General features: G+C 40.1%; 1 protein-coding gene across 1 annotated transcript in view; it reads left to right on the plus strand.

The window, feature by feature from the left end:
• fut8b (fucosyltransferase 8b (alpha (1,6) fucosyltransferase)) overlaps positions 1 to 15,066 on the plus strand; it is a 129,586-nt gene that overhangs the window by 81,737 nt on the left and 32,783 nt on the right. Inside the window, exons 3-5 of the mRNA XM_012869111.3 lie at positions 4,288 to 4,406; positions 5,781 to 5,943; positions 13,601 to 13,715. Of these exons, the coding sequence (XP_012724565.1) occupies positions 4,288 to 4,406; positions 5,781 to 5,943; positions 13,601 to 13,715 (397 nt within the window). The remainder of the gene's footprint in view (positions 1 to 4,287; positions 4,407 to 5,780; positions 5,944 to 13,600; positions 13,716 to 15,066) is intronic.

Here is a 15,066-nt window from a genome sequence, read left to right on the forward strand (position 1 = left end):
TTTTTCAAACTGCAGTTCAAATGCAAAACACCTCGCTACGCATGGATATACATGTTAAGTACAGGATGTGGAGAGGTGCACACTTCCAAATTGCACGTGGATTGGTTTGCAGGGATACCAAGCCACAGTTAAAATGCAAAGTGCATCACAATGTAATCATGCATGGATATACCCCTTTTAAACACAGGCTAGTTGGTTCTTTGTATAAAGGCAACGGGGGTTCATGTAGCTTTCTTTCATCTAAACCTCAGAGAATGCTTTACATCCCCATCCATATGTATGACTTTTTAGGTCAGCCCATAAGTTTCCTTTTGAAGTCAGCCAGAGTGGATTAAGTCAGGAATATAGGTGCAGTATTGCCACACAGGCCCCCAGTGTTCAAACTTCCCCGTCCCCCGGCTCCGATCACCTTGTGAAATCTCTGAACAGTGGGTGTAGAGGTGGGAGCCGGTGGTTTCACCAGCGAAGCTCAGACGAAATATTTAAACCTCACAGGCTTTCCAATGCAGTGCTTAGAGGTTGTAGGCCTCACCATCCCCCTGTTTTCAGAGCTCGTCTTTTATCCCTCCATATCCCTCCACGTATTTCCGTCCTGCTTCCCCTAACTCAGAGTTTTCTTTTCATCTCTTACCTTTCCTGTCCTATTTTATTTACGTGTTGTTGAATCCAGCCGCCTTGACTAATTTCTCATTCAGGTTGAGCAATCTTTTTTTTTTTTTTATTCACTGTTTGCCTTTTCTGACATATGTGTGTCTGTTAGTTTTGATTCAGCTCAGTGTTTAGACATATTTTTATACGGAGATGTCTTGTTCGTGATGATTTTTCTCTTAGACTGTGGCGATAACAAGTCCACTGGCAATTTGTATTCTATATAACCCTTATATATGATGATCTCACTAATTAGCTCATGCTTTTATGGCCTATTTCTTCTTTGTTCAAGAAGATATCAAGTTGTTTTATGTCACCATTTTAGTCACACTTAAAACCCCTGGGAAATAATGTACTAAGTCTTACTTTTTGTACAGTGGTCTAAGCAGCATGTTAAGGTGTGGCCTATGGGGAAAACCAGATGAATGTGGTACAAAAGATAATAGAGCAGAGGAAATGTCACGGGGTTTAATTTCAATGATCCGTCTCAGTGTCCTGTAGTGGACACACCAAAGCTTTGACAATGAAAAGAGATCTGAATCCAGTTAGGACAAATTAAAATGTAAAAGGTTAAATGTTGTCCATCACTAGTTTATGTACTGCCTAGGTAAAATATTCCGCTTTTTTTTTTCCTACCGCTTTGGATGCCCTTGAAGTAGATTGCTCAGTTAGTAGTCAGTGAAGTGGGAGGCAAGGGCTTCTGAGGGACCAGACTTGCACATTGAAGGGGGAGTTTTGTGACAAGAGGGGCCATTGCAACTTTCAAAGTCTCATCTCTGTGCCTGCAGGCGGCTGATGTTCTTTACTGAAGGAGCAAATTGAGTTTGCATGCCTTGATGATTCATTATGTCTAATGCACAGGGGTATTTGCACATACAATCCCGAAGAAGAAAAAAACCCGGCAGATTTTATACCATGTTAGTGACATTTTTCTCCCCCTTGACTGATAATAACTTGGTGCACTAAGCATGTCAAAGTGCTCATTTGTGTTTTGAGATCATGTGTGTGGTAGTTATTCACGGTTAACTGCGAGGCTGTAAAAATGCTAATTCAAATTTGCATTTATCAGCCAGGGATAATTCACTAAACACTTAAAATATGCAACGGTTCCGCAGATAAATTTAGATATATGCAAATGAAAAATAGTTTATTACTGTACATTAGGTTAATTAAACTGAACGTCTGTCCAAACAACCTTTCAGTGGTAATGAAAAACTGCTTTTCTGCATTTGTAAATTTGGTGACTCCCCCCCCCCCCCCTTTTTTTTTATCATAGGTGTCTCTATCATGTGGAGGAGCCTAAGATTAGCCCGCTTACCACTCTCAGCTGAATGGAGCAGTAATTTTTAATAGCATTTGTAATTAAAATAATTTTTTTGTTATTTTATTTAGTATTAGGGTTATCAGAAAGGACCAACTGAAATGCCTTTGCACTCTTGTAAGGACTGGTTCTTAGCATGTGATTCTCAAGAACATCTCGCGTGTCGCGTTCTGTTTTTCCGATTATTCTAGGCCATGTTTTTCTCTGCTGTAAAGAAGTTAGATGAAATGAATCTCATTTGCATGCTTCACTATTTTTGGTCCGGCTCTAGAGCTCTCGTCACGTATCTGAAAGGTTTAGCAGCAACATATCCTGCCCTGGTCTGACGTTTCAGATTCAGAATGGTATTTGCAAGCTTGGTTATGACTGTGAGAACAGCATGGACTGAATAAATGGGAATAAATTGTAAATCAGTTTAGAAGGTAAAAAATACATACTTGCAACCTTGGCAAACATATACAGTTTGGGTCCAAATTGTTGAAACCCCTCGTAGATTTGGATTCAAAATTATTTTAATTCAGCCAAGAACTTTTCATCTGCACTTTGACTTGTAGATCTTATTCACAAATGGATTAGAAAGTAGATATTATTAGCCACTGCACCATTAATCTTATGTGTATTCAGGCATAATTTGTCTGTTATAAAAGCAATAAAATATATCTAGGCTACACTAAACTCTAGACTGCGAGCAACTGATCATTTTAGATTTCCCATTTTACAATAATCCCACCAACATTTGTCCCCTTCTCACCAAGAATCCTGTTGTGATTTTTGTGGCACATCACAGCCTCATGCAAATATGGGATCTTGGCCACGGTGGGGAGAAGGTTGGAATGGCAGGAATTGGTTTTGTAAACAAGTGTGCTTTGTTACTCATATTTTCAGATCAGGGGCATCTATGATTGGCTGATTGGTTGGTGGCTTGCTTGTTTCATTTTTAGGTTGTTTTTATGATGGTGGGTTGATGATTAATCGTTTGGTTTGTTGGTTGCTTGTTTGGTTGGTATGTCGATTAATTGGCTTGTTGGTTGGTTAATTTAGTTAATTGGTTGTTTGCTTTTCAGATTTCATCTTAGATGTTGATTAGTTGCTTTTTGGTCAGTGGCTTACTTGGTTGTTTAGCTAGTTTTCTGTTTGGTTATCAGGTCATGTCTTTGTCGTTTGGTTAATTGTTTAATTGGGTGGTTGATTGCTTGCCTAGTTGTTTGATTAATTGTTTGGCTGGCTGGTTGTTTGGTTAATTGGTTGCTTAACTAGTTGGTTGGTTTGCAAAGTAGGAGCACAACTAATCTGTCGGAGCTAGTATCCTAACTGAAATTTTGGGAACAGCTATAAGTAAATATATATATATATATATATATGACATGTAAAGCAATTTCTAAGTTTAATGTATTTTTATCTGATTTTATTTTGTGTAAAATTAAAAGTAAACTATCATAAAATTAGACTCATTCAGGTTTAACTATCATAAAAATTAGAGCTTGTCAATTTCTTTGTAAATGTGGGGGGAAAAAAATCATCTGGCCAAATACTTACTTCCCCCACGACAAGTTAGATTCATCTCACTCAGTCACCCTTCCTGTAAAACTAAAGCTGTTAGAAAAAGTACAATTATTTATTGACAAATTTATCAATTGCTTATTTGGCATTCATCGAGTTGAAACTAGCACTCTGGCTTTACAATTACTTTTTATATTTCCATATTATTTCACATAATTGTAGCATTTCACTGTAAATCGCCATTGAGTTTACAGGATATTTAGGATAATCCTTGGATGAATTTTGAAGAAGATGACGGGTTGAACCTAACGTACCTGTTTTGATTCAGTTTGTATTCTCAGCACAATCTTGAGCTCAAAATTAATACACTGGGGCACGACTCTGGGGTATACACTCTGGCGTTTTAGCAAATTACATTTGTAGAAGTTTCAGTGGTGAGCAGTGTGAGATGCAAGCTTCCCCAGCTCAGTTTTCTCAGCAACTTTTAAATTGAAAGATGAGACCAGAGTCACCCAAGCAAGAGACTGCTCGAATCAGGCGAACCACAGGATGTTCTTGCTGCTTCGCCAACTTCCTGAGCCACAAGTGACAATTAGAAGTTAGTTTTTTGACTAAAATAGTTTGCAAGTGAATACTTTGCAGAATCCGTCTAAAGTGAGTCACAGAATAACTGAACGATCATAAAAATATTATTTTGTTATTCCATCACTGTGTTGGACGATCACATTCAGAATATTTTAGGTTTTTTTGACATATTTCTGCCCTCTTTTCTTACTATTCGTGTACTAAGCCATCCAATGTCTTTTTTTGCCTTCTAGGATACCAGAGGGTCAGGCAGAAGCTGGGTCGTTGGCCGCAGGAAGGCTCCGCTCCCTGGAGGACCAGCTAACCAGAGCCAAACAGAAGATTCACAGCTTCCAGAAACTCACCGGAGATGGTAAATTCCAGGGTCATAAGCAGTATGAGGACATGTGGAATTAGACAAAAGTTTGGATTAATACGATGAAAAGAAAATGGGGCATGGAAAAGTATTTATGCAGACTTTATTCCTTTTTCTGTGGTTTCAAATTGACATCCATCAAGTATGTATCCATACATCCATCCGATCATCTCCCCAGTCATTTCTCTATCTGTTTATTCATTTTTCTGTAGTGTTTGCTGGCTCCGTTTTAAAGTCTGACAATAATAATATTATCTGCCAAGTTCATACTGAAGTATTTTGTTTATACTTTAAACGGGGGCTGAAACGAAGTGGGAATTCTAGAACTTTAGCTCTAGAAAAAAGTGTGGAATAATGAAAAGTGCGCTGGAACCTTAAAATAGGCCCTTCAAAGGGGTTGCAAGACAGGGTTGACACGGCGTGTTGAAAGTGCAGAGCATATTGAGCATATTGAAAGTGTGTGTGGGCTGAAGATATGTATCTAGATGTGGCGCGAAACCACTCAGCTGCTTGTGGGAGCTTTTTGCCTGCAGGGACGATGTCAGTCCAGGCCAGTGTTAAACCTGCTGCAGCCTGGCGATGATGGTGGCAGAACCGCGTTCTCAATGGGGCAGGGTTATATGTGCGCGCTTACTACTCTAAGCAGTGGTCAGAAGGGGCAGGAAAGCTGTCAGGTGAATGGGGGAAACGTGTGAATGAAGTGGGAGCTGTGCGAATCCCCCCGCTGGCAAAATGAGAGACTGAGAGAGAGGAAAAAGAGACAGAGAGAAAATAAAAAAGGACATGTGAGCGTGGAGGGCAGCGGAGGGTCAGTTTTTCCATCATGCTGCAGGGGGAGAACAAGCTAAAAATACCCTCCAGCTTTTTCCACAAGCGAGCGAGTAAAGTGAGGAGAGTGTCTGAGATAGGAAGTTTAAAAAAAAAAGTGGTTTACCATCTCCACCGCCACCTCCGACTCCTCCTGCTCGAGGCTGTTCTTCGCTCTGTTCTTTTTCCATTCTTTTCCTCTCAACAGAAACCAGAGCTGCCACAAGCAGGATCCACGTTGGTTGCTCCACATTGTTTGGGTTCAAAAGGGGTATAAAGTTCTTGATGATGCGCAAAAGCTGTGATCAAGTGTTTCCTAATGAGGTCAAAGTAACACCCTGGGACAAAGTTAGAAATATTAAAAAATGTTATGGTTCCGGCAGAACATTTTATAGCAAGGGATTATTTATGCACAATGTCCAGAATCTCTCAAAAGAAAAAGCATATTTTATTTCTTCATTGTTTCTTCCTTTGAATCTGCGTTAGTGGTTTGTTGTCTTAGATGATACCTGCCCTTCAAAGCATTATAAAAACCTGCTATTATCTTCCGGCCCCTCTCTGCAGGACCCGGCCCCACTCAGGAGGAGCTGCGCAGGAAGGTGGAGAATGGCGTCAAGGAGTTCTGGTACTTTGTGCGCAGCGAGGTGAAGAAATTGTCCAATGTGGAGCCCAGCGAGAGGCAGAAATATGCTGACACGCTCCTGCAGGACCTGGGACATCAGGAGAGGTGAGCATATGCAGCAGCTTGCACCTTCGTTTTTTTGCTTAGTTTGCATCCAAATTCTCATAAAGATGGATTAAACATAGAGAATACTCTATGAATGCTTTGAATGATCTTTGTATTCTTCAAATTGGTTGGTTTGTTTTTATCTCAAGTGCGAGCCACCAGAATTGACAAAAGACTCCTGGATAGGTGTCGAAACATTTTTAGAATGAACTGAACGAAAGTCCGGGTGACTCCTATTTAAGCCTGTTTGCTGTTGCAATTCAATTAAATTGTATTTATATAGCGTCAATCATGTCATCTCAAGGCACTTTATAAAGTCAAATTCAATCAAATCATACAGACAGGTTGGTGAAAAAGTTTCCTCTCTAGGGAAACCCAGCAGATTGCATCAAGTCTTAACAAACAGCATTCACTCCTCCTCAAAGGACGTAGAGCCACAGTGGACAGTCCTCTGCATTGTCCATGGCTTTGCAGCAATCCCTCATACTGAGCATGCATTAACCGACAGACCCGGATAAATTAGAATTTGCACATACAAACGCTTTGTTTTTATTGTTTTCTAAATTTGAAAGATTAAAAACATTGAGAAAATCAGGCAAGAGGTCCATGGTTTCTCTGGAGCAACTGTAACAATCCAGTTCATGAATGGACAAAAATCTATCAACAGGACTAGTAGTAGTCATGAGTTATGCAAATCTGTTCTGATTGCTATGGAGAAATCCAACTATACCACCTTGAACACACCACCCGCCCTCTGGAACATGGTAGCGGCAGCATTATGCTGTTGGGATGTGTTTCTGAGAAAATCGATGGAGCTAAATATAATCAGCAGTACTGGAAGAAAAATAGACTTAAATAGACTTGAGAAAAGGGGTGGAGGCCCGACTTTCATCATGAACACAACACTAAACACACAGCGAACAATCTTGGCAAAAGCTTGAAAACTGTTCACAGATGACCTTGACCCAGTCTGACTGAGCTTGACCTATATTGCTAAGAAGAATGGGTAAAACGTTTATTTGTAAATGTGCAAAGCTGGTAGAGACAAATGCCCTGTAAACAATGCATGGCAAACATTTAAGATATTTTAAAATAAATGTTGAAATCGTCAACAGGTTTGCCCTATTTTGTCTTTTCTGGCCAATAAAATGAATTTTTTAGGCATTTTTATAAAGCTGATTCAGGCTTCCGAGATGTATTATTTTTTTTTTTTTTTTTTCAATTAATATAATGGAGCCTTTTTGAGAAGTGGTTATCACCTTAAAAATTGAAGAAATACGGCTGCTTCCGTGGATTTTTACAAAGTATAATGTATGGCATATGTTGTCTGGGGTGAAAAACACAGACACTATGGGTATAACAGAGACCATATGGACACACTATACTCGTACTAACAAGTTATTAGATAATAAAAATTCGGGAAGATATGATAGAAAACTAGTCTATGTATGGCTGAAAGTAAAGAGAAAGTCATTATGAAATATTGGTTAAAACCAACTGTTGAGGGCTAGATTGTCAATCTACAAAATATTCATATGATGGACAATGTCTGTTTTTCTTCCCCCCCACCCCAGAATAAAAAAATAAAAAAAAACAAGTTTCACTCAGACAGTTTAATCTGTATTATGCGACAAGAGTTCCCCCTCTATAATTAATTATAAATAATCTACATAAACTTACCTTAATTTGTTCATTGCCTCAAAACAAGCAGTTTTAACAACGGAAAACTAATACAAATACTATAGAAAAGATGTTTTACTTCATAAAGAGAACACTGTATGATTAGCTTTTGCTGAATAAAGCATCAATAAACACTTAAGGTGGTTTAAACACACAGGCAGCCACGCATTAATACCTAAATGCTACAGAAGAAGCCAAAAATATTGTCAGAGCTGATAGATAATATCGGGATATAGCCCTTTCTTTTCATTGGAGCTATTAAATATTTAGTTTGATAATAGATTAAATGTTAAAATTACAGATACTTTTGCATCTTGATTTTCCTGCAAATGAGTTATTACCAGATGATTGTAGTATACCTTTAATTTTTAAACAAATACATCAAAATATTCCAACTGTCGTAACCAAGCTTGTTACAGCCTGAACACTAGTCATCATATTTTTGTTTATTGTTAAAGATTTTTTTAAAAAAAGCACATTCCTAATGAAAATGATCATAAACCAAAAGTACTTTCCCTGTTAGGACATGATCTAGATCCCAGCAGCTCGAAGGCTATAAAGCAGCACGTGCTCCTTTCAGAGTAACATAAGGGCAAAGATCCTGAACACACCCTCTGACTCACTTGGAATCAGCTGCATGAGGGAAAAAAAATAGGTGTCTCGTTTCAAGATGTAATCCTTCCCGAGGCCGTTTACAGGACGTGTTGTCTCAGACATCGCTACCTAAGTAGCTGTCCAAAAAGAGATTAACTACCACACACACTCAGATTAACCAATACAGCCAAATATCCGCTTTGCATTTACTTTCCACCTCTTTCTCTTTGATCAACTTCTGTGTGGCTTAGATATAGACAAGGAAGACATGACAGATAGAGATGGCAGTGTGAAAAAGCAATAAAAAGAACAAATGTGCGACTTCTTCTTTTAAATTCTGCTCATGATGGGGCACGCCGGGTGTCGAGTGCGGTCTTTGTCTTGAGTGTTTTCCGATTAAAATAGAAATGGAGCTCTTAAATTGAAGTATGAAAGGATTTTCCTGCTCCTCCAGTGGAAGCGATCGTTGCATTATGAGGCGCTTTTAGGCTCATTCATCGTCTCGGATATGGAAATAATGTGGATGTTTACAGAGAACTGCCAGAAAGCAAATAAACACCTGTAAATCTCATAGGAGTAATGGGTGGCAGATTCTGTGCTAGTAGAGGTTCTTTAGGCTGTACAGTAAATATCACTCTGCATTGTAGATGTTAATTAAAAAAACAAAAACCTTGGGATCTATGAGCGGTGAACAAGAGAAACTTAAAGAGCACATAGACTAAAGTCCTTTTACTATGAGTTCAGTTTGTGACTAAAACAATGCAATTCAAAGAAGAAGAAAGCAAACTCAGACTGAAAGCTAAAATCTTTTTCGTAGATCTTGCACCGTTTCCCATTTTCTCACATTACAGCCTCAAACCGTGATGCGTTTTATTGGGATTTTATGACGCATAACTTTAGAGTGGCAGCAAGAAGATGCGTTGTTTTCATAATTTTTCTACAGTGAAAATCTGAAAGGGTTGTTGTTCATTAGTATCTGTCCTCTTTTACTCTGATACCCCTAAAGGAAAGCAGCACAACCAAGTGCCTGGGAGTAACACTAACACCACACGGGCTTAAGAGTTGGAAACTGAGACTGACGGAAGCTCTTTACCCAGTCTGACTTAAGCTTGAGCTATTTTGCTGAGACGTATGAACAAACATTCCTCTGGACGTGCAAAGCTGGTAGAAACATACCCCAGTGTGTCATCTCACACGACCCAGTTATTGCACAAGTATGTAGTAAATTGTATGGTTAAGTAGTTGTTTTTTTCTTATTATTACCAAGTAGGGCTAGACAATATAGAAAAAAAGCATATAGATAAAATAGAAATTATATTGATCGATATTGATAATCATCAAAAAATGCAAAACATATATTTGTACAGCCCTGGTCATTTGTTTGCTGTTGGTTAATTATCTATTTTTTGATAAATGACTGTGAATTCAAAGTCAACCCTTTATTCAACCAAGTTTTTTTTTTTTACCAGAACTATAAGTTTAGAAAAAAACAATATAACTCTTTGAAGGGGGCGGAGCTTGGTGACAGCGCTATCCTGGGTCTGCGATTGTGATTGGTTGGGAGGATGTAGGCTAGAAAGCAAAAGGAAGGAAAACTCTCCTATTGATTTTTTTCCCTCCCCTATCGCACCACAGGCCTATCAATTGATATATATTTTTATTGAATTGTTACTCAGATATGTAGTAAATTGAAGGGTTGACTTTTTTTCATCATTAGGGAAAAAGGCCCGTAAGAAACAGTGCACTGTTTCAAACTCTCTAAACCCAGTTTATTATCTTGGTTCCGGTTAAAAAAATACCTCTGTTCGACTTTTGGACAATGCCTTTTGTCCTCCCCCAAACACCCCCCCCCCCCCCCCACCACCACCGCCACCACCACTGTCTTTTGCCCAGTTTTCTTTCACACGGCCTGTTTATTTCCATGCTGTAATCTAAACCTGAAACACTGTATTCATTTTTTCTGGTGCAGGCAGCATCTGTGCAGAGAAATGCGGGGTGTCAGAATGCCCTCCAAGCTGCACAAATGAATGACCACAAACATTTATGCTGGCACACACAAACACGTCTGCGGGACTTCAATCCTGTGTAGCCTTCCTCTGTCTAGCAGCCAGATCCCACAGGGCCCTTTTGTTGATTCCTTCTTGCTTCGTTTTGCGGCCAGCCAGGTGTGCTCCTTACCGCAGTGGGCTTGTGATGGCTCCCCTGTGTGGAAAAATTTAGACCCATTCACCCCACCCCTACCCCAACAACACACACACACACACACCGCTTCAGAGTGGTACCATGAGTGATGATACTGTCTAAGTTAGCTTAGAAAGGCTCTATTCACAATGCATGCTTTAAGTCTTTATATCGGCTACTGAATACATGTATAAGAGTTCTCACTCGCGCGGAATGCGACATATTTGGGTCGAAAAGTGAGTAATAAATTAACCTGGCGTTCGTGTGTCTTACTGCGATGTGGACACGCTCAGCTGCGTGTATCAGAAGTCTCAGGCATGTCTGAGAGCGGATGGTCAAAACGGCAGGCTGTGTGCGACATGCTCTGGGATTTGCTGTCAGTGGGATGTAGATGGCAGACTTTACCCAAAACACAGCTCAAGAGTCAGGGAGAAGCTGCTGTTGTCCATTAGCATCGTAGCTTTGTTGTCTGTGAATCTATAAATGTCACGAAAGAATCGAGTGTTGAGATGTTCAAGACCAGGAATGCATGGATTACAGCGTTCCGAGTTGATTTAATGCCGCAAAATACCTGTAAGAAGCGTACAAATCATGCCATTTAATCTCTTTCATAGTGTTATCTGTTTTTCTTTAATAAAGTAATGCAACAAATGGCTTATAAAAGTATAAAAGACCTCTTTTCTTAAAAACTTTGCATAAACTGTTTTGCTTTATTTGATTCTGATTTCTTCAGCACAAACCCGAATAGTTCTGAGCAATGTCCTGCTGTTGGATATTAGTTGTTGGTAGAGCTGCACCATATCAGATCGACATGCAATGTTGCAACGATGTTGTTTGTGAATAAACAATTTATGTGATAAATAAAAAAAATATCGACATTAAATTTGCAAATCCCGGCCCATTTGCTATTTAGTAGCAGTGTATTTATATAATAAGCTCATATTTATTCCAATCAGAGCAGTTCTTGGAAATGTGTACTGTTGCGCACGTGGATGCTGTGAAGCATCCCTGGTTATTGGACTCATAAAAATCTAATTTATTCACAGTAGAACCTGAGTAACTTCTGAAACACATCCTTTAAAAAAGGCAGTAATATTTTTATTTGAGGGTTCTGTTTAGATATGCTTTGTAATCTTTGAAAATGCATATGTCAAGAAAAAATCAGTTTTAATACATACTATCCCTGTAGATAAATCCATTGAATGTCTCTATGTCTCTCATCAGTTTACATAGTATATCAACAACAAAAAAATGAACTATTCCCTTTGTTGGCAAAGTATGTGAAATTTCTGCTTTAAAAAAAAAAAGGCAATACAACCTTAGGAGTAAACTCTCCCAAGTGCTGCAACACTAAAGCAAGGTATTTCCCCCATAAGGCTTTTCTGCCTACGCTGTTCAGAGAACAGTAGCCAACAGAGCATGCCAGTAAGCTGCTTGCACAGCCAGACCATTGTTGTGGTTTATTCAGACAGTGGCTGTACTGTAGTTATTGTAAGAAAACAAGGTTGGAAGACATTGCGACTTTACGCCACTGCAATTGTTTCTGCGGCTAATAATTCCTAAAAGGTCAAGGTTTTGCCTTATTAATTGCATCACAGAGTGGGACTCTGGACTCTGTATTGAGAACAAAACTTTTCAGCCCCATTACAGTAAGATATGAAACGCAGCTGCTGCAAAACATGCCGGCCTCCGCATAAAACATTGACAGTTTTAGAGCTGTATTGTTCCGATTTTATATAAGAACAGAAGTTAAACTCATACCATGGTAATTGTTATTAGTTAATATTTATAACCAAGTAAATGTAATGATCTTTCCCTGCAGAGAGACAGCCCTCTGCTGGCATTTATCTTTTTTTTTTCTCTAAATTTAACTTTCTAAGGCATCACCAGGGTACCGTGTTTGGGCGCTGGGTGATTAAACACCGGCGAATGAGACTGCGTGGAGACGTGATCAGCTTTCACCGTCATTCATACGAGCATGCTCTGTTGGCAAAAAAAAAAAAAAGTCAGATTTAAAATAAAATCCACCAACAAAGCAGCTCCACATGGCTGCTTATCATAATGAAAACCAAGCTCATGGCTGTTTCCGTATTGATACCTACACGAGTTACCGAGGCAGGTATTGCCATCTGTTTATCTGTTTCAGAACTGCAATTTCACAGTTTATATTTGCATTTTTTTTTTTTTCAAATCTACACCAGCACAAACACTACTCCCATAATAAATAGATAAACAGATGCTCAAATAAACGCCAAGCCTGGTAAACAAACCTGTATGCGGCTGCAGTGATGGAGCACTCTCCTGCCATGGCTGTTACGCAACCCTCCGTATTTATCTGTGATTCTGTTTATAAGCACAGCAAATTTGCATTTCACTTTTCAGCTTCTCTTTAACCTCACTGCTACCTAAACTATTAACCTTAAGCAATATCTCCCCACTCCACACACACACACACACACACACACACACACACTACGGGCCATTTGGCAACGGGTGGCAAGTAGCCAACACCTTCGTTTCTTTTCATTTGTTTTTATTTTCCCAATTCCACACGAGATGCGGTCTCTCTCTTTCTTCAAATTTTCTCTAAGCCCACACGGTTGGCAGTAGCCTGAAAGTAAAAAAATAAATAAACAAATAAAAACTCACAGCCACAATCCGATGAAGCCGCCGTCGATCTCTCAATTGTACTTGCTGGGAATGAGACACTTAAGAGGAGTAAACTATGTTGTTGCCACGTTCAGAATAAAATGATCATGTGCTTGTTTCTATTTAGATTGTACATCAGTAACAAACATCGTAAGAAGATAAAGGAGCGAAAAGTCTTCTCCTCCTTCTTGTTCTCATTTTAAATTACCCTAATTTATATCACAGCCTTCATACATATTGATATTACTATTACAACAGCAATAATAATGCTAACAACAATAATGATTCCACCTAATTTGAATTGTCAATACTAGTGGTATTAGTAGTTGTAGTAGTAGTATTAAAGAGGCAATAAAACGTAAATTGCTAAATGACCTAAATGGATAGAATTGGTTTTAGTTAAACTACCAACACTAAATTTGGGGCTGTGTGTTCATCGTGGACAGCATCATCCAGGGAGAGGATCTTTGTGTCAAACGGTCAGTGTTTGTATCGGGTGTTGCTATAAAAAGTGTTCTCGGTGATTTGAAAATGTGTGTGCTCGTGTCTGCAGATCCATCATGACAGACTTATACTACCTCAGCCAAGCAGATGGAGTTGGCGAATGGAGAGTGAAGGAGGCTAAAGACCTGTCAGATCTGGTCCAGAACAGAATCACCTACCTACAGGTACCCACCGACACACCTGCTGCACAGGCCAGCTGGCCCGTAGTCTCCTCACGCAGATACACTTAGACTAAGCTACATTGTTAGCATTCACCCCGGCGTCTGCCTCACACGGATAGGCGCGCATATGCATTTTTTTTTTCCTTCCTTTCTTCTCCCCCTCTCCAATTCACGCTTCCTTGTCTCATTTGCACCATCTTCATCTGCCAGCTTCAGTTTCCCGCAAGTTGCCGGCAAAAAGAAAGCCGGTTTTTCGACGGGCGGGATCTGACGAGCGGGATTCTTGCTATTTGTCAGCGTTTTACAGCTCACACGCCAAGACAGAAGCCCTCGCAGAGAATGACAGATCTGCAAAAAAAAAAAAAACATGCACACACACACAGAAATGTCTATGCTGTTTAAAGACCAGCACTCCCATGCCCAGCAAGCCGCGTTGTTCCACGTTATCACACACTCACACGCACACACACACGTATACATAAATGATATTCAGGACTCATCCCTTCACCCCCCAGCAGCCCCGCTCCTCTTCCCTGGCTCTGCAGCCACAGGGTTTTCGAACGGGGCGGTGCGTTGCGGCAGCGGGTCCTGCAGCATTAATGAGCCGTGTGTTTGATGAAGAGGACCCAGTCAGTCTGGCTGGGCGGAGACGGCACCACTAACAGCTGCTGTCACCACTGCTGAGGGATCACGCTGCTCTACCAGCTGCCATCACTAATTCATCACACACACCCCCAATACACACACACACACACACACACACACGCACGCACAAACACAGAGTCGCGCACAGATGGATTCACCCGCACCTACGCAAGCAACTGTCATTGAAGTTGAGCCACAGGATTGATGCTCATGCTTAAATGCAAAGCGATAGGCTGTACGTACACGTGTGTGTCTGGCTCGCTCACGCGGATCCATACGTCTATATGTGCACACAGAGACAGACAGGCTCCTCCTTCTTGTACCGCTGTCGCTGCCACCTGCATCAGCTTCCCCCCCCCGTCGTTCCTGCCGTAACTAACTCCATCTGTCCACTCACATCTCCCAGTAACCGTGACTCCTTCAGATGGAGCTCAGTTGTTTCTTTTCGTCTTTTTTTACGCTATTTATTACTGTCTTGTTTATTTTTCGTATCTTCATTGCCTTTGCGGTTATTTTCCCAGCAATAATTCATCACAGACAAAACGCGGCTGGTAACAATGAGTCAAAAATCACAGCTTTGTTGTGTTGTTGTTGTTGTTTTTTTTTTTCTTGTCTTTTCATCGGCGACACAGTTCTCATGGCATCAAGCCATAGTCGAAGCTTTGTCACTCTCAGTCCAAAGAGTATGTGGTGACAAACAGTAGAGTAT

This window comes from Fundulus heteroclitus, chromosome 15 (assembly GCF_011125445.2).
Source record: "Fundulus heteroclitus isolate FHET01 chromosome 15, MU-UCD_Fhet_4.1, whole genome shotgun sequence".
NCBI lineage: Eukaryota > Metazoa > Chordata > Actinopteri > Cyprinodontiformes > Fundulidae > Fundulus > Fundulus heteroclitus.